The sequence below is a fragment of the Erythrolamprus reginae genome, chromosome 7, assembly GCF_031021105.1.
Source record: "Erythrolamprus reginae isolate rEryReg1 chromosome 7, rEryReg1.hap1, whole genome shotgun sequence".
NCBI lineage: Eukaryota > Metazoa > Chordata > Lepidosauria > Squamata > Dipsadidae > Erythrolamprus > Erythrolamprus reginae.
Genome location: NC_091956.1, coordinates 35,872,577 through 35,897,917, shown reverse-complemented (window position 1 = coordinate 35,897,917; position 25,341 = coordinate 35,872,577). Strand labels below are relative to the sequence as shown.

Sequence of the window (25,341 nt, the reverse complement as noted above, 5' to 3'; positions counted from 1 at the left end):
GGCTTTCCAAAACACTTATTATTTTCTTGTTCCTTTTCATTTCTAGGCCTGTTGCTTTCTTAATTTCTTTCCTCAATGTTTTTCTTACTATCTCTTTTGTCATAACTAAATGCCTCTACAGTACAGTGGTACCTCGAGATACGAGTTTAATTCGTTCCGGACCTGGGCTCTTAAGTCGAGCAGCTCTTATCTCGAACGACTTTTCCCCATAGGAATTAATGTAAATAATTTTAATTGGTTCCAGCCCTCAAAAAACTCACAAAGTTAGTCTAAATTATGCAGAAAGACATGTTTTTAATGAAGAAATGTACATGTACATATAAATGAATAATGAAGTTTCTTTCACTTAACTTGTAAACTTTCTTAAACTTTTAAGTTTACATATGTTCAACTTCTCTGCCACCCAATCCTGTAGGACAGAGGTCCCCAACCCTTTTTGCACCAGGGACCGGCTTTAAGCGATCAAGAGAGGAATGGGTGAATGAATGGACGGAGGGTGGGAAGGAAGGAAGGAAAGAGGGAAGGGACAGGAACAGAGGAAGGAAGCAAGGAAATTTATGAAAGGGGAGAGTAAGAGAGGAATGAGTGAAGGGAGGGAGGGAGGGAAGAAGGTGAGAAGGAGAAAGAAAAGAAGAAATAGAGGAAGGGAAGGTAAAAAGAGAAAGAAAAAGAGCAAGAAAGAAAGCTGCAAGCACCCCCCCTCCGAGCCCCCCAGGCCGGCTGCAACCTTTTAAAACATGCGCGCCGCTTCGCAGCTGTCTCCTGAAGCCGAACGCGGAAGTTAGCGTTTGGCTTCAGGAGACAGCTCCTTGGCGCTTGTATCTCGAATTTGGGCTTGTAAGTAGAACAAAAATATCTCTCCCCTCCCAGCTCTTATCTCGAGTTGCTCTTAAGTAGAGCAGCTCTTATGTCGGGGTTCCACTGTACTTTTAGACCTATAATTAAGTGTGCCAACTTATGTATGTTCATTATACATTTCAACATTTCTTATTTAAACCTCATAATCTCATATATTATCCCAGATCAATTAATTTGCTCAGATTTTTTTATAGTAAATTTCAAATTTTCCATTCAAACAGCTCTTGTTTATATAGATCATTTCTATCTCAATAAATGCCACATCACAAATTAGTCAAACAGTTGTTTGTCCATTTCTTCCTTTACTAAACAATATCTATCCTAAAGAAAGGGAAAGACAGAGCTCTTAACATAATATCATGATAGTCATATAGATTACATCATTAACTTCAGCATTCAAAATTCATTCTATTATTGTATTGTTATATTCTTTAAACTATTTTAAATCAATTAATCCTTTATAATTTCACATAGTAAACATTCAATTTTACTTTTAACCAAATGTTATATATCTAAGATACTTCTTTTTTTTTTCATGTTTTTAAAATTGATTTTCAATTATTTACTTGAAAGTGTTTTTCAGGCGGGTTGACATCCATGTATTAATTAGATTTATTATTTATTTATTTATTCATTAGATTTCTATGCCATCCTTCTTGAGGTGACTCAGGGCGGCATACAACATTATAAATGGAACAATGTGTAAGAAATCTAAATTACTATAAAAATATACTAATTACTAAAAAGTATTACAAAACCCATATACAGTGATGCACATTCATCCAATTCAATCATGCATAGTATTGCCTGGAGGTAATCTCATCACTCACAACTCTCATGCCCAATGGCAGGTAGGTATTAAGAGCTTTATGAAAGACCAGGAGGGAAGGGGCGGTACATATCTCTGGAGGGCGTTCGTACCAGAGGACGGTGCCACCACAGAGAAGGCTCTTCCCCTAGGCCCCTCCAGCTGACATTGTCTGGCCGACAGGACCTGGAGAAGGCCGACTTTGTGGGACCTAACTGGCTGCTGGGATACATGAGGCAGAAGATGGTCTTGAAGATAATCTGGTCTAAGCTATGTAGGGCTTTAAAGGTCATAATCAGCACTTTGAATTGCGCCCAGAGACCAATTGGCAACCAGTGCAGCTCACGGGGTAATGTTAAGATGTGGGCAGATCTTGGGAGACCCACTATAGCTCTCACGGTTGCATTTTGCACAATTTGCACAGTAATCAAACCTCGAGGTGATAAGGGCATGAGTGACAGTGAGAAGTAACTCGCTGTCCAAATAGGGCTGCAACTGGTGCACAAGGCGTACCCGTGCGAACCCCGCCCCCCTCGCCACAGCTGAGAGATGGTCTTCTAAGCTCAGCTGTGAATTGAGGACACCCAAGTTGTGGACACTCTCGGGGGGGGGCAAAGACTCGCCCCCCTCAGGGTAATGGACGGACAGTTGGTATTGCTATTTGGACCGGGAGTCACTGCTCACAGTCACTCATGCCCTCATCACCTCGAGGTTCGACTACTGTAATGCTCTCTACATGGGGCTACCTTTGAAGAGTGTTCGGAAACTTCAGATCGTGCAGAATGCAGCTGCGAGAGCAATCATGGGCTTTCCCAAATATGCCCATGTTACTCCAACACTCCGCAGTCTGCATTGGTTACAGATCAGTTTCCAGTCACAATTCAAAGTGTTGGTTATGACCTATAAAGCCCTTCATCGCACCGGACCAGATTATCTACGAGACCGCCTTCTGCCGCACGAATCCCAGCGACCGGTTAGGTCCCACAGAGTTGGTCTTCTCTGGGTCCCATCGACTAAACAATGCCGTCTGGCGGGACCCAGGGGGAGAGCCTTCTCTGTGGTGGCTCCGACCCTCTGGAATCAGCTCCCTCCGGAGATTAGGACTGTCCCCACCCTTTTTTGCCTTTCGTAAACTCCTCAAAACCCATCTCTGTCGTCAAGCTTGGGGGAACTGAGACACTTTTCCCTTGCCTATGTAGTTTCTGTGCACAACATGACTGTATGTATGCTTTTATTTACTGTGGTTTCTCTTTTAGATTTTTTATATGTATAATTGCTATTTTAGATTTTAATTATTAGATCTGTCATTAAGTATTGTTTTTATCACTGTTGTGAGCCACCCCGAGTCTATGGAGAGGGGCGGCATACAAATCTAATTAATAATAATAATAATAATAATAATAATAATAATAATAATAATAATAATAAATAATTGTCCCTGGGAGGCAAAACCCACAGCCACTCCAACTTGTTGGGGTTGAGTATGAACTTATTAACAGTCTATCAATTACTAAACATATGAAGATTATTATTATTATTATTATTATTATTATTATTATTAATAATAATGCTATTAGTGTACAATAATACTTAAAGGAGAGGGGCGGCATACAAATCTAATAAATAATAATAATAAATAATAATAATAATAATAATAATAATAATAATAATAATAATAATAATAATAATAATAAAGGAACTTTAGGAAGCAAATATCAAAAATCAAAATATTAAATATCAATTTAAATATCAGGTATATACGTATATGTAACCTTTCCCTGGTGCAGAGCTGAAGGGATTGGATACTGTAGCCTAGAGGATAATTCTCTGCCTTACAAGGCAAAGGTTGCAGGTTCAAGTCCCAGTGGGTATGGCTAGCTGATGAGGCCAAAATAAGGCCGAAATAGATCTATCCTAGTCTCCCTTAATTTTAATATATATATATATATATATATATATATATATATATATATATATATATATATATATATATATATATGACGGTCTTGGTATATTCGGGTTTCTTCCTGTGTAAGATTTAAAAAATTTTGGTGACATTTCGACGAGGTCCCACTCGTCATCTTCAGGCTGGTGCTTCTGTCCTTGTTCTCGCCAGAAATTTCTAAATCCTACACGGGAAGAAACCCGAATATACCAAGACCGTCATACCTGTACCCGTGAAAATCTACGAAAACAAATATATATATATTCTCTTTCACTTATAAACTATAAACTATATTCAATAAATATCTAGATCAGACCTGGGCAAAGTGCGGCCCGGGGGTCAGATGCGGCCTGCCTGCTGTCTGTGACCGGCCCGTGGATGTTGGGAGGAAGGAAGGAAGGAAAGAGAAATGGAAGAAGGAGAAATGGAGGGAGGGAGGAAGGAAGGAAGGAGAAATGGAGGGAGGAAGGAAGGAAGGAGAAATGGAGGGAGGAAGGAAGGAGAAATTCTCTTTCCATGCCCTTTTGCAAAAGTCCAATAAATGCTCATTTTTTAATTGTTCATTGGTTTCATTGGCCTTTCCAAGAAATTTAAAGCAAACCCCCCACCCCACCTCTCGGGAGAAAGGGGAGGAGGAGGAAGAAAAGGAATCCAAAGCTACTTTCACACACAGCCTCCACTATGTTTTCTCAACTGACAATGTAGGTCAGTTGAAGAGAGGCACGTGAAAGGAATATTTTGAAAGAGAAGTAAAGAACTGCCCAAAAGCAAAAATAAAAGGCAGAGAAAATCAGAGACACAGAAGCTTCTCTCCATCTGAAGAAGGAAGGAAGGAGAAATGGAGGGAACAAGGAAGGAAGGGGTGGGCAATTAATTTATAAATATAATATAATGTAATGTAATGTAATGTAATATAATATAATATAACATAACATAATATATAATTATAATTTATAATTATAATATAATTAACTCAGTTCTATCCAATAATATACAGTATTGGGTAGAACTGAGTTAATTATATTGATTCGGCCCTCTAAAAGCATCCCAATTTCTCATGCGGCTCCATGGCAAAATTAATTGCCCACCCCTGATCTAGATGCACAATGTATTTAAAACATTAATAATGTGTTGACTTGCATTAAGTTATCTTAAGAGACTAGAGATTTCACTATAAAAAGTTAAACAAAATTAGTATAATAGTTTAATAATTTTTATGTACCGTATTTAAAATATTGAACATGAGCATGTACATTTAGCTATGTACTATATTAATATTAATAAATTAAAAGTTCTTCAGATGGACAAGGTCAGTATAGTATTATTATTTTGTATCCTGTATAGTCTGTTTTGAATAGTTCCAAGATTCAAAGGGAAGAGGAAAGTGAAGAAAAGGAATACCTTTGTAACCACTATCTGGTATATAGTGTAGCAGTTGGGGGAAAGAGTGTTGGGGGAAAGTTCTTCTTCCAACAATGTCTCCTAAAAATCACAGATCAATTTGTAAATAACAACAAATATTCCCCAAATTATTATATTTTACATAAGAATAAAGGAATCAAGGTATTTCCACTTGTTTCTTCATGTTGGTTAACACCGATCTTCTTTAATTTCCTTTTCAATGTTTTTGTGCCACCCGTCACTATTGGTGTCTTCCACAAGCTCGCAAGTGTCTTGTCAAATGGCTGCATGTGTTCCTTGCACTGCGATTTCGGCACCAATTTAATCAGTCTCTCATAGTCCAATTGATTAATCAAACGGTTGAAAGGTTCTCTTAAAATCTCTTAGGACCCTCGCAGTGCCTCGATCTCCTTTATATTTGGTCTTTTTATGGTTCAAGGCTCCAGATTCCTCTCCTGCTTTCGTCTCCTGCCTTCTGTTGGTTTTTTTCTAAGATACTTCTATTTGCATATACAGTGTTCCCTCGATTTTCGCAGGCTCAAGCTTCGCGAAATGTCTATACCACGGTTTTTCAAAAATATTAATTAAAAGATACTTTGTGGGTTTTTTCCCTATACCACGGTTTTTCTCGCCCGATGACGTCATATGTCATCGCCAAACTTTCGTCTGCCTTTAATAAATATTTTTTTAATAAACTTTAATAAATAAACATGGTGAGTAATAATCTAAATGGTTGCTAAGGGAATGTAAAATTGCAATTTAGGGGTTTAAAGTGTTAAGGGAAGGCTTGTGATACTGTCCGTAGCCAAAAATAGTGTATTTACTTCCGCATCTCTACTTCGCAGAAATTCGACTTTCGTGGGCAATCTCGGAATGCATCCCCCGCGAAAATCGAGGGAACATTGTACATTTAATCCAAAAAGTACAGCAGAAAGAGAAATAAATACATCAAAAAAGCAAGAAAAACAAAACTAAACAAAAATCACAATTCTATTTTCTATTCATCCTTCCAATGTAATATAATTTTATATTATATTAAAACACGAAAAAAAACCCTTATCCAACAATTAAACTTCATTATATATATCAAACCTAAGCAATTCATCTTCTTATCATTAATAAAATACTAATAAAATACTTTTAGGGCTAAAAAACCCCAAACCAAAAACTATCAGTAATATTCCAGCCTCCATCATCCATTTTCCTTTAAATTTTCTACTCTTTACCCTTTTCCCCTCGGAAAGGGGCAGCATACAAATCTAATTAATAATAATAATAATAATAATAATAATAATAATAATAATAATAATTATTATTATTATTATTATTATATTTAAATTTTCTCCATCCCCACTTCCTTGACTTCTTATTTTTGTCTTATCCTTTTCTTATCTTTTTTCCATTATTTTTATCTCACTGTCTACTTTCCCCCCCAACGTTTTTTCCTTCTAAAATAAATTACTTGATCTTTATAGGTTTCCATAAAATTATTAATCCCATCATTTTAATGTCTTATTTTTTCTTGTTACTATTCTCAATATATTAATAGTTTTCCAAATAACAATCATCATAAATTTCATAGTAATATTCAGAATATTCATTAACTTAGTCCTTAATTTTCATATTATTTCCAGTAATCCTTTCTTCTTCGTCCTCATATGACTCAGTGCTTCCCTTAGTTGTCTCCTCTTCTCTCTGCTCTTTTATTTTTATTTCTGCTTTAATTTCATTTCTAGCCTTTACCTTTATTTCCATTCCCCAACTACTTCTCCAATCGTTTAGCAAGTCTATAAAAATTTCTATCACTTCTATTCTGGATCTGGTCTGGGGTCAGGCTAGTTGCTTCAATAATAATAGCTTCACAGGCTGGTAATTCTCAAACTAACATTTCTTTTATTTTTACTTCCACATTGAATCTCGTCATTTCAGCTCTGGCACGGAAATGCATTCCAACTCTCACAGGCTAATTTACAAAGTTATAAATTTTATCTAAATAACAACCTTCAAAAACATCTTATCTCTGAGTCAAGGTTCACGCTGTTTAAAAGCAGTTTATCCCGCAATATAAAATTTACTTATCTGGAGAGACGATATACGCCAACATTTTCTCTAGCACTTTGAAGAAAAGCAACCCGTCTCTTCCGTTCAATTCCGGATGTGATGTAATTAATTAATTAATTAACATACTCTGAATAGCATATTAAAACTTCTTCCCCCAATTTCTTCTTTTCTTTTCTGTAACCTTCTGAATTTTGGATTTAACCAAGGACTTCCTTTTATCTCCCCATTATCTGAAGAGGCATTACTCTGCATGCTTTTGTCTGACAGCTGTTCTATTTCCCTTTCATCCTCACAAGCTTCCCCCACATCTCTTAAATCAGGATAATTGACAGCTTCTATGTCATCTCTGTCTTCTGAATCTGACAAGTCTAAAGGCTGACAGGGAACACACACAATAACTTCCATCTGATTTATTTCCTCCATTTTCAACAAATTCCAGTTTTAAAATTATATCACAGTCCAATTATAGTAGTCTGCTTTGACTAAATACCAAAAACTTCCATACACACCACAAAATCAAATATCCTTCATTTGAAATCATCCAGCTGCTATGCAATATGTCCCACAGCCTCAATTTCTCCACCTGGCAAAGGGCACTCAGAATTCTTCCGGTTTGATCCTTTCCATTTTTATATCCAATTAACCAAAAGAGTCCTCTTTTACTTGTTAGCTTAGTTGTTTGTATCTCCAGCAGGTCCTTCAGTATAAAACTTCAACAATCCTTAGGCTTTAGTTACTGTACTATTTAAATTTAAACTTGATAGTCTCCGTTTGCTGCTTTAGCCGCTGCTTGATTTCTGGTCCCTTTGTACTTCCCCTTTAAACTGCTGAATTGCTTTTACTAAATTCTTCTTTTGGCCGGAACACCAATATGTACTGTATTTTTCTTTCTCCGTCTCTCCTGCACATTCCTTTAATCCTCTTTCCAGATGATGTCCAACTGCCAGAAAACAATCCTTTCGTTACACAGCCACCGCAGCTTGGACAGCTTGATTTCAAGCCGATTTTCACTGCCACCAGTGAAATTGGTTCCCTGTGGGGTATGCTGACCCCAAACAGGTTCCTGATGGCATCCCTCTTCTTCTCTGCCCCTACAAGGCAGTTCTGAGTCAGTTCCATAAGAACTGGGTCCCCCCAGGTTGCAGGGTTTCATGAAGCACAGTGAACTCTGTACTGCCATGGCCACACCTCCCTAGGTTTTAGTCTTATCTTGATGATATTCTCATTTACTTGGAGACAATGGACGAACATGTGAAACTGGTGCGATCAGTCTTTAAAAAAAACCTCATGATGGATGAACTATATGCCAAACTGTAAGAATGTGAGTTCCACCAAAACAAAATGGACTATTTGGGTTACTGCATATCACATGAGGGTATTGAAATGGACCCTGAAAAGGTGCAGGCAGTCCTCGATCAGGAGGCTCCCCATACACGTAAGCAACTACAGAGTGTCCTCAGCTTTGCCAACTTTTATTGGCAGGTCATCCATCTTTTACTCTTTTATTCTGCCAATGACAAACCTTCTTAAAATGAGAAGAGAGGCTAAGCCTAAACCTTGTCGACCCCTAGACTGGACCATGGAATGTCAATCAGCTTTTGAGAAGCTCAAGCAACTATTTGCAGCTGAGCCAGTCCTCAACCACCTCGACATGGATGCCCCTTTTGTAGTTCAAGCTGATGCCAGAGATGTGGCGGTTGGAGCAGTAGTACTGCAAACAAATACTGATGGGACTCTACAACCCTGTGCTTACACCTCCCATGAATTAACCGAAACCAAAAGGAGGTAGGCCATTTGGGAGAAAGAAGCTTTTGCTGTCCGTTGGGCCCTACTGACTTGGAGGCATTTCCACAAAGGGGCCAAACATCACTTTAAAGTGTGGAAAGATTATAAAAATCTGGAGGCCTTGAAGACCCCTAGGAAGTTATCGTTTAAGCAGGCCCATTGGGCACAGAATTTCAACAGATTTAATTTCTCCCTGCACTACCTACCTGGGGGAAAAACTTCATGGCTGATACCTTGTCTGGGTTGCCCCAGTAGAACAGCACGTGGCAGGAAATAATCTGATCTGTGATCTCTTCTAAACAACTGGAAATTCATTGGTCACCAGATTCCAAAAGAGGATGGGCTCGGATATTTCGGCTGACCTAAACTCTCAACTCATGGAAGTGTTGAAAATGGACAAATGGTTTCTGTCTCACTCAAATGAGTACATTGGGGCCCTTCCAATTAATAAAGTCATCAATCCAGTAACAACAGATCTGCCCAAATCTCTCAAGCATATTCACCCAGTATTCCAATGCAGCCTATTAAAATCAGCAATCACTTATTTATGCCCAATAGTGAAGCCATCTCCACACCCCATTCTAATTGAAGGGGAATAACATTTTGAAATTAGAGAAATCCTAGACTCTTGCAAGCAAATAGGAAAAGTACAATACTAAATTGCATGGAAAGACTTTCCTCCCTCAGAGTGGCTCAATGCACAATAAGTGCACCTTTGTGCCTACCGTTCCTGTCCTAATGTCTTTTTATCTTTTCTATCTCTACTTTATACGTATTATGTTAATCATACTATAATACAATACTATATTTGTATGACAAATAAAATAAATAAATAAATAAATAAATAAATAATAAATAAATAAATAAATAAAAAATGTTCAAGCCCTGAAAATTCTCTGCACGTTTTACAGCAAGTACCCAGGCATACTTCATTGATTTATCACTCTCTCTTTCTGTGTTCTTTTGTCTCTTTTTGTCTCCTTCTCCCTTATGACTGATGTCTTTTCCAAAGGGGGCAAAATGTCAGGTCTACTATTGTAAGCACAGCTTGCTTCATTGGCATCCTGCCATAAAACTCAGGAGGGAGGAGGAGGATGGGAAAGTAGGGATGGACAGAGGGAGGAAGCAAGGGAATGACAGGATGACAGGAACCAAAGGTGTCAATCCAGAATGAACCATCCAATCAAGGACAGAATTGTGGATACAGAATGTGAAACTCAACCAAAAGAGGTGCTAAACCTCAAAGCCATTCTCAAAACACCAAAACTGAATACTATTGGATACTGATGGACTGCTCGTAATTGAGCGGGAGAGTCAGGGGGATGGGAAAACCATAGGATTGTATGGAAATATTCAGATCCAGCTTTGCTTATGCTGTAACCATTTGATCTTAGCAAAAGTGAATCTTTCACTTCAAGCATGCAGTCTTTCTTTTCTAAGTGCCTAAGCTGGAACAAGCCTGACACTAACTTAACAACTGCAGTAATTCTCATAACAACTGTAAAAAAGTTGTTAATTGGGTTAAAATTCATTTAACAAACATCTTGCATAGTAACATAAATATTGGGCTCAATTGTGGTTGTAACTTGATCTCTAAAGTCCTTTCCAATATTATTATTTATCTAGTTCTATATTCTAAATTAAACTGGCAAGTTGACACCATATTGTATATTGTTTAAAAAAAGGGAAAATAAAAAAATTGTATCTTGACTGTAAATACAAAGAAGTACAATAATTAAATTGTACATTATGCTGTACATTATTTCTTCTTCATCTTACTAACCTGTACTGGATTTGGCAGTTTCCTGTCCAATTGTTTGGCCTAAGAGATCATACTGATTCAACCTTGAACCATCTGGAGCTACTTCTACTGAATTTGACGCATTGAAGGTCCACTTGTAGGTTACTTCTGCTGTTGTATATGCATCTAGCAAGGACAAAAAGAAAAGTAATTCAGAATATTTGAGATTATTAAAGAATTTAAAGTATGAATTAAATATTTAAATCTCTAAATAGTGATAGGGACATTTAAGCAGAAGGTAGTTCACAATATAACCAAATATGACAAAGATGCACAATCAAAAATAAATTATTTCCCCAAATTAATTCATTTCATTTCTTGTATGCCTGACATAGACACTAATTTCTTTTTTTTAAATGACACTTTCCTGTTTTCAGACCCTAATCACTTATCTCTTTCCTTTATTTTTTAAAATTATGTTAATCTGTTTTGTTACATCTTTGAAATTTTATCAAATCGTTTAAACTAAAAGTCACATCTCTACTATACTATATATAACCAGAATTTAAGTTCAGCTTAATTTTTCAGAGTGAAACAGACATCAAAACTATGAATATAAAAATACAGATAGTTTATTCTCTTAATTGAATACTTCAAACCTGCAGATGGGAAGGGAGAAGAATCCATGCTAACATAGCTAAAAACATAGTAAGATTTGATATATAGAATTAATTTCATACGTAGCAAATCATTATTTCATATTAATCAATTTATAGCTTTTCCCCACTAAACTGATGTAATTTGACTTCAATCAATCAGAATAGCACTAGAAGGGACCTTGGAATTCCAGTTCAGCTCCAGCTGCTGAGGTCCTTGGTTAAAGCCGATTACCTAGACCCGTATCAGTCGGGTTTCAGCCTAGCTACAGCATTAAAAATGCTTTGGTAACGGTGTTGGATGATCTCTGGCGGGCCCAAGATAGGGAGGTATGTGGCAAGAGACGGTCCCATAAAAAGCCTGGCCCTGAGCCATGTATCCTTTTTGTCTTTGAGTTTATCAGAGAGAACTTTGTGAAACCATACTGTTTTCTTTTGGATTTCAATTTGTTTCAATATAACAAAAAATACCTAAACTCCACATTAAAGGGATCTGTTCTTTTCTATAATGTTCTGGTTTCTGGTATGTTCTGTCTGGGTCCCCCCAGACGCCAACACCAACCAAAAAGAGTATCCAGACACACTGGTAAAAAGCAAAGGCAGTTTATATAATTGAAAGCAAACACAGGTAACAAAAACTGTTCTTACAGACAGGAACACTATGAAGCTTCACAGAGGTTTCACGAAGGCCAGGCAATAAAACAGGATTCTTGCTGGCAAAAACAACGCTGGAGATAATAAAACCCATGCCTCCCCCAATCCAGACTTCTAGGCCACAAGCCAAGATCAGAGACGCCAAGAATCAAAGCAAGGTCAGAGGACTCCCAGTTGATAACTCTCCACAAGACTTTAAGGGCGGACCTGCCTTTTCAACCCTGCTGAGGAGAACCACACCCAAACCCAGCTGTTGCCAATTCAGGGATGGAAATACCTTTCTAATTGGCCCCGTCTTTGAGCTGCACGTCGCTGCCTCATGTCTATTATAGCCTGTGCGTCTTCATCCAATGAATCCAGGCTACTAGCTGGGGAGAGGCCCCCCCCGGGGGTCTCAGGCTGCTCTCCCTCCTCCTCTTCCTGACGTTCCTCTCCTCCGTCTGCCTGGTCCTCCCCCTCCTGTTCACTGTTCTCCTCCTCTGGGCATGGATCTGGCAGAGCTCCAGCTGGTCCCTGAGGAGCCTCAGGCTGAATCACAACACCATCCCCCCTCGGAAGGCCCCTCCCCACCTGCCAGCAGAGAGGATGTGGTTTCTGGGGAAGCTGGGCATGAAAATCCCGAATAAGGTCGGGAGCGTCCAACAACGCCGCTTCCACCCAGGAGCGATCATCAGGGTCCCCCTCCACCCATTGCACCTTGTATTGAAAGCAAGCATCCACCCAACGGGAATCCAGAATGGCATGTACCATAGCCTCAGGGAGGTGGTCACGAACTCACGGGGCAGGAAACACGGGAACGTTGGGACGGAGCAGACAATCGGGAGGGACAGGGACTAACAGTGAACGGTGAAACACAGGGTGGACCTGCAAGTTGGCCGGCAAGGTGAGCCGGTAGGCCACCGGGTTGATCACCCTTTCAACGGGAAAAGGGCCCAGGAACCGGGGATCTAATTTGTGTCTGGGTAATTCAGAGGCTATGTATTTTGTGGACAGCCACACCTGATCACCCACCACCAAGGGGGGCACATCCCGTCTGGAGCAGTCAGCCACTCTCTTATAGTCCTCCTTGGCCTTATTCAGGTACCTTTTCACCATCTCGTGGACCACCTGCAGCTCCGAGAAGAAGTCCTTGGCAGCAGGCACCGGGGAATCGAGGAGGGTCAAGGGAAAGAAGCAAGGATGGAAGCCATAATTTGCGAAAAAGGGCGTGAGTTGGGTCGAGGAGTGGCGGGAGTTGTTAAAAGCAAACTCTGCTACAGGAAGGAACCTGGACCAATCAGTCTGGTGATCCGCCACTACACACCTCAGGTATTGCTCCAGTATCCCTATGACCTTTTCTGTGCCTCCATCGGTCTGGGGGTGCTGCGACGATGCGAGGCACACGGACACATTCAGGGCCGACATCAATTCCCACCAGAACCGGGCTGTGAATTGTGTTCCCCTGTCGGAGACCACCTGATCCGGAAGCCCATGTAACCTAAACACGTGGCTGATAAACATTTGGGCCGTGAGTTGGGCAGTGGGCACCCTAGTGCAAGGTACAAAATGAACCATCTTGGTGAGCATGTCCATCACCACCATGACTACCGTGAAGTGAGCAGAGGAAGGCAAATGAGTCACAAAGTCAATGGACATGGCACCCCAGGGTCTCTCGGGCGTGGGCAAAGGTTGCAGTAATCCTGGCGGGGCTCCAGTCACCCCCTTGGCCGTACGACACCGGACACAGGTGGCCACATAGGAACGCACATCATCTTGGATGCGTGGCCACCAGAATGTCCGAGTGACCAGCTCTAATGTTTTGAACAGGCCAAAATGACCCGCCACTGGACAGTCATGACACTGGGCCATAATCAGGCCCCTCACTGGGCCAGCAGGAACATACAGCTGCCCCCGGGACCGGAGCAGACCATCTTGGAACGTCCAGGGGGAATTGGGTGTTAACTCCCGCACCCTCTGCGCTACAAACACATCCTCCCGCTGCGCCTCCCGTAAACGGCGATGCAAGTCCACTGGGTCCTGGGTCGCAGCCAAAGCTGCAGGGGGTAGAACCGTCTGCAGAAGAGCCGGCTCCTTCAGGTGCGTGTACTCCGGCTTGCGAGACAAGGCGTCCGCTCGAGGGTTCTGGGCGCTGGGAGTGTACCTGATGCGGAAATTGAACCGCGCAAAAAAGAAGGACCAGCGGATCTGTCTCTGGTTCAATTTCCGAGCCGTCTGAAGATACTCGAGGTTCCGGTGGTCCGTCCGTACTTCAATCTGGTGACGGGCCCCCTCCAGGTAATGCCGCCAATGCTCAAAGGCGGCCTTCACCGCTAAGAGTTCTTTCTCCCAAATAGTATAATTTCTCTCCGAGGGAGACAATTTGCGGGAGAAGTAGGCACATGGAAACAACAGGTCACCGGGACGATAGGCTTGAAGGAGCACTGCGCCCACCGCTACGTCCGAGGCGTCTGTTTCCAACACAAACGGCCGAGCGGGATCAGGATGGCGCAGAAGCGGTTCCGCCATGAACGCCGCTTTCAGGGCATCAAAAGCCCGCTGTTCCGCCTCCCCCCAACCAAACGGGACTTGTTTTTGTAACAACCGAGTCAAGGGCGTGGTTAACGTGGCATACCCCGGAATAAAAGCCCGATAGTAGTTCGCAAACCCCAAAAGACGTTGTACGTCTTTCACCCGTCGTGGAGATTGCCAACACTGAAGTGTGGCCACTTTGCCCGGGTCCATGGAAATGCCACCTGGAGACAAAATGTGCCCAAGGAATTCGACGGTAGTCTGGAAGAATTGGCACTTCTCCAGCTTGGCATACAAATGCTGCTCCCGCAACCGGAGCAGGACCCGGCGCAAATGGCCCAAGTGTATGGCATGGTTTGGGGAATACACTAAAATGCCATCAAGGTAAATCACAACAAAATGGTCCAACATGTCCCGGAACACGTCATTCATCAGATGTTGAAACACGGCCGGGGCGTTGGTGAGGCCAAAAGGCATCACGGTGTATTCAAAGTGGCCGTAACGCGTGCCGAACGCTGTCTTCCACTCATCCCCGGCCCGCATACGGACCAAATTGTATGCACTGCGCAAATCAATTTTGGTGAACATCGTTGCCATCCGCAACGGGTCCATGAGTTCAGGGATCAAGGGCAAGGGGTACCTATTCCGCACCGTGATGGCGTTAAGGTGCCGATAGTCACAGCAGAGGCGAAGATCGCCCGTTTTCTTCTTTACAAACAAAACAGGGGCAGACAAAGGGGATTTGGATGGCCGAATAAATCCCTTGGCCAAATTCTTCTCAACAAAGTCCTTGAGAGCCACAAGCTCCGGCTCTGACATGGAGTACAAACGACCAGCCGGGAGCTTGGCGTCAGGGATCAGGTCTATGGCACAGTCGTACGTCCAATGCGGTGGTAGCCGATCTGCCTCCTTCTCATTAAAAACATCGGCGATCTCCTCGAGGCAACGGGGTAACTGGATCGCGGGAACTACTGGGTCGTGGGCTGCGCACACATGTCGGTGGTGGTCCACACACTGCAAACTGGAGAATGTTACCAGGTTCTGGGACCACATCACATGCGGCTCATGCTCGTGCAGCCACGACAACCCCAGCACGAGGGGAAAATGAAGCCCCTTGTTGACATAAAACTGCAGGGCCTCCTCATGAGTTCTGATGAAAATCCACACCGGCAGGGTCTGGAAACGGATGGGACCAGCCAGCAACACCCGCCCATCGATGGTCTCCACAGTTAACGGCGGGATGACAGGACAAAGGGGCAAGGAATGGCGGTGGGCAAAGGCTTCGTCCAAGAAATTCGTCGCGCCCCCCCCCCAAATCGACGAGGGCCAACGCTGGATAAGTCCGAGTCCGTTGAGCAATATGCAGAGTCACAGCGAGCGTCAGGTGTCGAAACGGTCCGGAGTCGGTAGCCATGGAGTCAGGAGAAAGTGGGATCCCCGCCCGACCTAGTGTTGCTACCAAGCCGGGCCTCCCTCGATTCCTGACCGTTCTGGCGACTGAGGACATCCAGACAAAGGCCCCGCCATCAAAGAGTTCATGACAGGGACAGGGACACAAGGGGTTGTCTCCTGGAACTGCACGGGGGACGCCATTGGAAGCACGGGAGAGCTGGAGGGTACTGGAATGGCGGCAGCCACCGTGCTCCGCCTCTTGTGGGGACAAACCACAGCAAAAGGTCCCGGGGCCCCGCAATAAAAACACAACCCGCCCGCCTGCCGACGCCCCCGTTCCTCCGGGGTCTGGCGGGGTCGTGCATAACTCACGTCCATCGGCTCCCCAGCGGCAACACGATCCATCAGGCGTGGAGGCAATGCTGGTTGAAAACGTCGGGGCGCAGGGACCGGAGCCGTGGTTCCTATGGTCAACAACCCCCGCCGCGGAACAGGTGTCGGCGGGACGCCTGACGCACGGGGGTTGGACCGTCCCGCTCGATGGACTTCCCTGGCCAACAGCCTGGCCTCTATTGCCAGGCAATGCTGCTCCAAAACGTCCAGAGTGCTGGGCAGCACCTCATGCACCAGTTCATCCAACATAGTGTCCGATAGTCCATCCTGAAAGGCCTCGATCAGGGCAGCCTCATTCCATTGGACTTGCCCAGCCAGAGACCGAAAATCAGCCATGTAGTCCGCCAGGGGGTGCGAACCCTGGCGCAGTTGCTTCAGCACCCGCGTGGCCGTCTGCTCTTGCACCGGGGCCGCGAATTGGTGACGCAGCTGATCACAGAAAGCAGCAAAGTTCTGAAATAGAGGGTCATCCCGAGCCAGGTAAGGTGCCACCCACGACGCTGCAGGGCCAGCCAACAAGCTACAAAGAAACGCCACCTTGTGGTCATCTCCAGGAAAGTGCATCATCTGGGCGTTTTTAAACAGCTGCACTAGGCTCAGGAACGCAGAAAACAGCCGCCGGTCCCCCCAGAACTTTTCCGGCATCGCCACGAAACATTTCCTCCTGGGCAAAGGCGCTGGAGGAGGTACGATAGGGGGCACCTGGGGTGGGGCCGGCTGGGACAAATCCTCCACCTGGCGTTGTAACACCAGGACCGTCTGGGTCAACTGCGCAATGTCCCTGCGCAACTCATCAAACACAGCCTGCATGTCAACTGCAGAAACGGCCATGGTGGAAGGCAAAAACAGGAACCCAAAAAGCAAAAATGCCAAACAAGGAACCAGCAGCAGAGAGCAGGAAGAATAAACAAACAAACCACCCCCGAAACTGTGAACCAGGTGTCTGGTGGTTGGTGGAGAGTTATACTGTTCTGTCTGGGTCCCCCCAGATGCCAACACCAACCAAAAAGAGTACTAGACACACTGGTAAAAAGCAAAGGCAGTTTATATAATTGAAAGCAAACACAGGTAACAAAAACTGTTCTTACAGACAGGAGCACTATGAAGCTTCACAGAGGTTTCACGAAGGCCAGGCAATAAAACAGGATTCTTGCTGGCAAAAACAATGCTGGAGATAATAAAACCCACGCCTCCCCCAAGTCTTCCAGACTTCTAGGCCACAAGCCAAGATCAGAGACGCCAAGAATCGAAGCAAGGTCACAGGACTCCCAGTTGATAACTCTCCACAAGACTGTAAGGGCGGGCCTGCCTTTTCAACCCTGCTGAGGAGAACCACACCCAAACCCAGCTGTTGCCAATTCAGGGATGGAAATACCTTTCTAATTGGCCCCGTCTTTGAGCTGCACGTCGCTGCCTCATGTCTATTATAGCCTGTGCGTCTTCATCCAATGAATCCAGGCTACTAGCTGGGGAGAGCCCCCCCGGGGGGTCTCAGGCTGCTCTCCCTCCTCCTCTTCCTGACGTTCCTCTCCCCCGTCTGCCTGGTCTTCCCCCTCCTGTTCACTGTCCTCCTCCTCTGGGCATGGATCCGGCAGAGCTCCAGCCGGTCCCTGAGGAGCCTCAGGCTGAATCACAACATGGTAGAACTTTAGCTATTACAAATAACTCGTACTAAATGCAGTATGTCATAAACAAAGAAACTCCATCTTTATTCTCTTCTCTTCTGTATTCAAAATGCAGTTCATACTAGCACATTCCTTTTTCTCCCATTATCTCCCACTACATTCCTCATACATTCCTCCCAGCCTCCCCCATTTACCAAGATTTATGTACTCAGAACTTCCGGGGCGGAGCCGCGGCGAGCAGGCAGGAGAGAGCAACACTCCGCTCTCTCAGACCTGGGTCCTGACATTCGGAGGCCAAAATTCTGGCACATCCACACCGGAGGAGTGGGTGAAGAAGCAGGGGTTCCTTCGAGCGTGGTGGTGGAAAGCAAACACCCCGCGTGAAGAAAGGAGAGCCCCGCAAACTCCGATGCAGGAGACCCGCCAACCAACATGGTGACGGTAGTGCTGTGACTGCCCATTGCAACAGAGGAAGCAAGGAAAGATATTACGATTCTGTTTTTACGAGTAAAGAGACCCGATACGGTAATTAAACAAAATATTGGAGTAGATAAATAAGCGATAATATAGCAAGTGAGACAGTAAATTATAAAAGAAACCACTAAAGTTAAGTAGTGGCTACCCGGCGGTGGGGGGAGCAAAGAAGAAAAAAGAAAAGAGAAGGAGACGTAAAAGGTAGTACGTGAGCTGTGAGAAAGCCAAAACAAACAAAAAATAATAATAATAAAATATTGGGAAAACTAAACTTTATAAGAAATGGGACTGTAATTTAAATGGACGGTTAGCTGTGTATCCTGAAAAAATGCTGGCGATCTAGTTGATAGTTTTATTTAACTGTGGGAGTGGATTTGTTGGCGACAGTGGCTTGATGGAGATGGAGACTACAGAGATTGCGGAGGCTGAGGAGTTTGCGGAGGCAGAGTCTGAGAGCTGAAAAGAGCACTAGCACTTTAAGTGATGGTGATAGAGTTCGGAAGAATGGAAGGTACCGGCAGTAGGAACCAGAGGAAGCGACACGATCTGGAAAAGAAACATAGAAGGAACCAGAGGGAGACGAGTTAAAGAGAAAGAGCGATGCCATTTAACAAAGCAGTACATGTAAAGAGGAGGGGAAAAAAGGCGAACAATGGATAAAGGAAACTTTAACTTCAACATTAACTGGGGCAAAGGAAGCAGTGAACTAAAAGAATTAGAGGAGGAAACGGCAACAGACGGCAACAGACAATGACAGAGAACTCTGTTTTCTAACCTTTTTTCTTTCTGGCGATCATAGTGAATAAGAAACTTGAAAGACGAAGTATCTATGTTGAATTAAGAACTGTGAAAAAGACTCATAAAAAAACCTAAATTAACTTAAATCTTTGATGAATTGAACTCTATTGATTGAACACTATTAACTATTAATTATTAATTATTACTACTGATATTGCTATTACTATTGATTGAAAGGGGGGGAAAGAATCTTGTTTACTATACTATAAGTGTTATTAAGAACCTAAGATGTATTTAAGATAGTTATTTCTATAATTAGCTACATAATGACTCATTTGTTAGTTGGGATTTTCTTTTTTTGTTTTGTGAATTATTCCCAAAAGATTTAAATATTATCAATAATATAGATTAATCAATATACGTTAAGATATGGATTAAGATCAAGATTAAGATTGATTTAGAATTAAATTCATTTAGTATCTATATTACAATATATGTTAGGTTTAACAATTAATTTTAAAACTAATAATTATTAATAATATTACTATATATAGAATCATTATTTATTCTTCCTACTGAAAGGGAAATTCTGAGGGAAATTGTATGGTAGAGTGAAGTAGTTAAAGCAATTAAAATGTCAACATTTCAGAAATATGTTAAAAAACCTCCCTCTAACCCAATCTTACCAACAGGTTCACCCTCAACCCAAAAATCAATAACTAGCATGTTAGCAACCGAAAAAACAAGCAATATTTCACAATCAACACAAGAAACATTATTGGCAATCCAAGAAACAATGTTAAAACTCCAGGAAAAAATAGACAGAAATCATGAGACAATGAGGGAAGATATGCAAAGAATGGATAATAAAATAGAAATAATCCAACAAATCTTAGAGAAAAACGAAAAAAGGATAGAACAAATTGAAAATAGAGTGGAACAAAATGAAAAAAGTAGATACAATAGATCAAAAGCTTATGCTGTATGCTGATGAACAAAGAGTTAGAAGAATCAATAATTAATTTAGAGATGGACAGAACAGAGTTTTATATTAGATTTCAAAATGTAGAAGATAAAAACAAAAACCTAGTAGAGACAATGACAGAAATGATAGCCAATATTCTACAAAAAGATAAGCAAGAAACTGCAAATGGAATAAACGAAATTTACAGGGTGCATACTAACTATGACTGGAAACATAAGCTCCCTAGAGAAGTACATGTAAGGTGTGCCAAAAAAGAAATTAGAAATGAAATATTAAAAATTACAAAAGATGAAACAGTAGTACATAAAGGGAAAGAAATTAGAATTCTTAAGCAAATACCAAAAAAATTAAGGGACAACCGAAGAGGATATCGCCCATTGGCAGAACAATTAAATAAAAGGAAAATCCTCTTCAGATGGTTAGTTCCAAAAGGAATGCTTATCACATGGAAAGGGAGAAAAATCAAAATATACAATGAATTAATGGCACAGGAATTTTATGAGGAATTTATAGTAGAAGAAAGATCAGAACTAGAAAGCCAAAGCCAGGAAGAACAACCCTTAATAGACTTAGATAGTGGGAAAGAAGGAGCATCCAAAGGTAAAGAACAGGAAGAAGAAAGAATGCTCACAAGAGCACAGAAGGAAAATAGAATAAATAGAAGGCAAATATGGGTTAATCTACTCTCAATCAATGTAAATGGTTTAAATTCATATGTCAAAAGAAAACGTATATTTAGCAAACTGCAAGAACAAAATTTGAATATTATCTGTTTACAAGAAGTACACATCTCACAAGAAAATGAAAAACAATTAGAGAATGAGAAATTAGGAAGAGTATTTACAGCCCTATCACATAATTAAAAAAGAGGGATTGCGGTATATGTGAAAAAAGAACTAGATCCCCAAAAAATATATGCTGCAAAAAAGGAAGAATCTTAATAATATCAGTTTTAATTTTCAATGTACAAGTAACAGTAGTAGTCATATATGCACCAAATAAAAATCCTAAAACCTTTTTTTATAATTTACATCAGAAATTAGTAGAATTGGAAGTTGAAGATATTTGTGTTATTGGGGATTTTAATGGTATAATTGATGCTATTAAAGATTATAAAAGTGTTAATAAAAATTTATACAAAAAAAGAAAAGTGCTCCCGAAAACATTCCACCAAATGTGTGAAGAATTAAGTTTGAGAAATTGTTGGAGATTAAGAAATAAAAATAATAGATAGGTTTAACCTATCTATTATAGGAAAAATAGCTGCCATAAAATCAAACATTCTTCCAAGGTTTCTTTACCTATTTCAAGTTGCTCCAATAAATTTGAATAAAACTTTTTTTAATACTCTTCACAAACAAGTAAAGAAGTTTATTTGGACCAAGAAGAAGGCCAGAATAAAATTGAAAAACCTTCAAGACCTTAGATCCAGGGGTGGACTTGGACTTCCAGATTTTTATATGTATTATCAAGCTACCATTTTAACCATGATTAAAAATTGGATTACGCTCCAAAACACAAGACTCTTAACTCTGGAAGGATTCGATCTTCTTGCTGGGTGGCACACTTTCTTGACAGCAGACTACCACAAAATACCCAAATACTTCAAAAATCATTACTTACGCAAAACACTAATAACAATCTGGTTTACTATAAAAAAAAATTATTACACCTCAATACCAAAATGGATATCCCCCAATGAAATACTAACCTTTCCCAATCTCTTTTCGTACTCTAAAACTCTGAGATACCAACAACTACTCGACGAATCAGATGCTCTTATTTCTAAACAACAATTGAACAATCAAGGAATTAATATAGATTGGTTAACATATTTACAAATTAAACTAAAATACGAACAACACAAAAAGCAATTTGGATTTCAAAATAATAATGTAATAGACACAATTCTTTTCGGTCCTTCTACAAAAATGATCTCAAAATTGTACAACTACTTACTAATCCAAGAAAATCCCGAAGAGCAAGTGAAATGCTGTATGATAGCTTGGGCTCAGAATTTTGGATATACGATTAACTTAATTGAGTGGGAGAAAACATGGACATCAAATTATAAAATGACAACTGCAATGTCTTACAAGGAGAACCAAATTAAAATGTTTTATCGTTGGCATTTGCCCCCAGCAAGAATATCCAAAATGTTTCCCAACTTTTCACCGACCTGCTGGAAGTGCAAGATCAAACCTGGAACTTACTACCACACATGGTGGACATGCCCAATTGCACAAAAATACTGGACAACAATTCAATCCCTAATCGACCAAGTCATGTCAATCAAATTACCACTCAAACCTGAGCTCTATCTTTTAGGGATATTCAGACAAAACCTTACCAAGACACAAAAATACCTTATACTACAAATTATAACTGCAGCCAGAATATCATATGCCTCTCTTTGGAAATCTGATCAAGTACCCTCTTTCTTTACAATAATTACGAAAATTAATGAATGTGCTGAAATGTCTAAAATAGCAATGGAAGCACAAAACAAAAAAGACTCAGAATACTATGAAGCATGGGAAAGTTGGCATAAATGGGTTTCTCAGAAAAAATACAAAAAACTCTTATTGTAAAGTTCATACTCTACCACACCCAAAAGTACCTTCAACACTTAAATTAATATTAAAATAAATTAGAAAAGAAGCACCAAAAACTAATCAAATTTGCAACAAGAAAATATATCAAATCTCTTTTTATCTGTCTTCTAACCAACTTAACACACACTATAAACATACTAACTACTTTTAGAATAACTAATCTTTATACACACCCATTATATCACCTATATACTCCCCACTCTACAACTAAACAAAAGTCGTCCATAAAAACGTCTGCATTAAATGCAGATTCTTCTCTCTCTCTCTCTCTTTTTTTTCCTCTTTCTTCTTTTCTTTCCTCCTCCTCTTCACACCTACAACTTTAATGCCTATATATACTAAGAAATACCACATGTGAGTTATTTCCATATATAAATATTAAGATTAAGAAAGTAAGAGTTATTACATTCCCTCTAAGACACTTGTGTATTACAACTCACTTGTATTACAATTCTATCATAAATGTTTTGTTTTTGAATTCTCCCTCCCCCTCCCACCCTATCCTACCCTCAACTCTTTGTTCTGTCCCCCCTTCCCCCAATCCCCTTCCCTGTTTTTAATTATATTTGTAAATAAATAAAGTATTTTTCAACTTATTAAAAAAAAAAGAAATAAAAAAAGAAATAAAAATAAAAGAGAATACACATTCTCTTTTATGGCCTGGGCTAACAGCAAAGTAGAAAATTTAATTAACCAGATCCAAATTGATATAAACGATTGGGCAGACCATAATCCAATTAAAATTCTATGGAAAGGTGAAGGTAGGAAAAAATAAAAGATGGATGTTAAATTTGCAACTACTAAAAGATATAGATTGGATCAAAAAAGAAATGGAATTATTTCTTAAAGAAAACAATAATTCAGAAACTTCTTTGTAGAATTTATGGGACACAGCCAAAGCTTACCAGAGAGGATTAACAATACCCTATACATCCAGAAAAAATAAAGAAAAAAGACAAAATAAAAACGAATAGATATGTAAATTGAAAAACCCAGAAAAAGAATCCCAGAATGACCTGGGAAACCAAAATATAAGACAACAAATTACACTAATTAAACATAAATTAGAACTATTAGACCAAGAAGAGGTAATAAGAAAATTAAGAGCAGTAAAACAAAATCAATTTGAAAATGCAAACAAACCAGGTAGATGGTTATCTTATAAATTGAGGAAAGAAAAAGAAAAAAAATTAATTCAACAGTTAATAGATAAGAATAAAATAACACACCATCAACTAGAAAAAAAGAAAGAAATAGCATTAGAATACTATAAAGAACTATATCACAATGATAACATTAGTGAAGAAGATATATTAAAATACTTAGAAAAATCTAAAATTAAGTCTATAAGCAAAGAAGATAAAGAAATGCTAAATAAAGAAATAACTAAAGAAGAGTTAGAAAAGGCGATCATGAAACAGATCAATAATAAAACCCCTGGACCAGATGGACTTCCAATTGAATTTTACAAAGCAACACTATATATAACAGGAGACCTATTATTAGAAATTTACAATAATACGTGAAAAAATGCAGTATATCCTCTATCATGGCAAGAAGCCAATATAACATTGATACACAAAGAAGGAATAGATGCAGATCAAATTAAAAATTACAGACCAATATCTTTGCTGAATGTAGATTACAAATTATATATGTCAATTATAGCAGAAAGACTGAAAAAAATATTAAACAAAACAATACATCCGGACCAGAATGGTTTTCTGCCTAATAGATAAATAAGATACAATATTAGAATAACCTTAAATATGTTAGAATATTACGAAACCCATAGTGACAAAGAATTTGCAATGCTATTTTGGGATGCCGAAAAAGCCTGCGATAATTTAAATTGGGACTTCTTTAAAAAATTAATAAAAATTATGGAATTTGGATCAAATTTTGAAAATATGATAAATAAAATATACTCTAAACAAAAGGCAAGGATCCTAAATAATGGAGATTTGACAGATACATTTGACATTAGGAAGGGAGTGAGACAAGGGTGTCTGCTCTCCCTTTTAATTTTCATAATGTCAATTGAAACCTTACTAAATCAAATCAGGGCGAATCCCCAAATACAAGGTAGCAAGGTTAAACAACAAATTTATAAAACACAGGCATTCACAGATGATCTAGTTTTCTTTCTAGAAGAGCCAACCAACTCAATATTACATCTATTAAAAGAACTAGAAACATATGGAAATGTAGCTGATCTTAAAAGAAATAGGAATAAAACCAAAATACTAACCAAAAACTGCAAACAAGACCAAACTATGACATTAATAGAAAAAACTGGATTTCAAATAGAAAAAAAAATCAAATACTTAGGAATTTGGTTCACATCGAGATACTCATCTATAAAAGAATTAAATTATACGAAACTTCTAAATAAAACTAAAGAAGACTTAGAAAAATGGTCCAATTTAAATCTATCTTTAATGGGAAGGATTAATACTATAAAATCTAATATACTTTATTTTTATTTATTGTTAGAGTTGAAAGGGACCACGCAGGTCATCAAGTCCAACCCCCTGCCTGAGCAGGAATCCTAAAGCACCCCAGCCAAGTGGCAGTCCAATCTCCTCTTGAAAGTGTCCAGAGTTGGGGAGTTCACAACCTCCGCAGGCAGGTTATTCCACTGGTTGATCTCTCTGATCGTCAGGAAGTTCTTCCTTACTTCTAGGTTGAATCTCTCCTTG

The 25,341-nt window shown here is 40.2% G+C and overlaps 1 protein-coding gene across 1 annotated transcript in view; it reads right to left on the bottom strand.

The window, feature by feature from the left end:
• The window catches only part of LOC139170318 (gamma-aminobutyric acid receptor subunit alpha-2), a 302,125-nt gene that overhangs the window by 29,899 nt on the left and 246,885 nt on the right, over window positions 1-25,341 (bottom strand). The window contains exon 7 of the mRNA XM_070757344.1: window positions 10,642-10,785. Coding sequence (XP_070613445.1) covers window positions 10,642-10,785 — 144 coding nt within the window. The remainder of the gene's footprint in view (window positions 1-10,641; window positions 10,786-25,341) is intronic.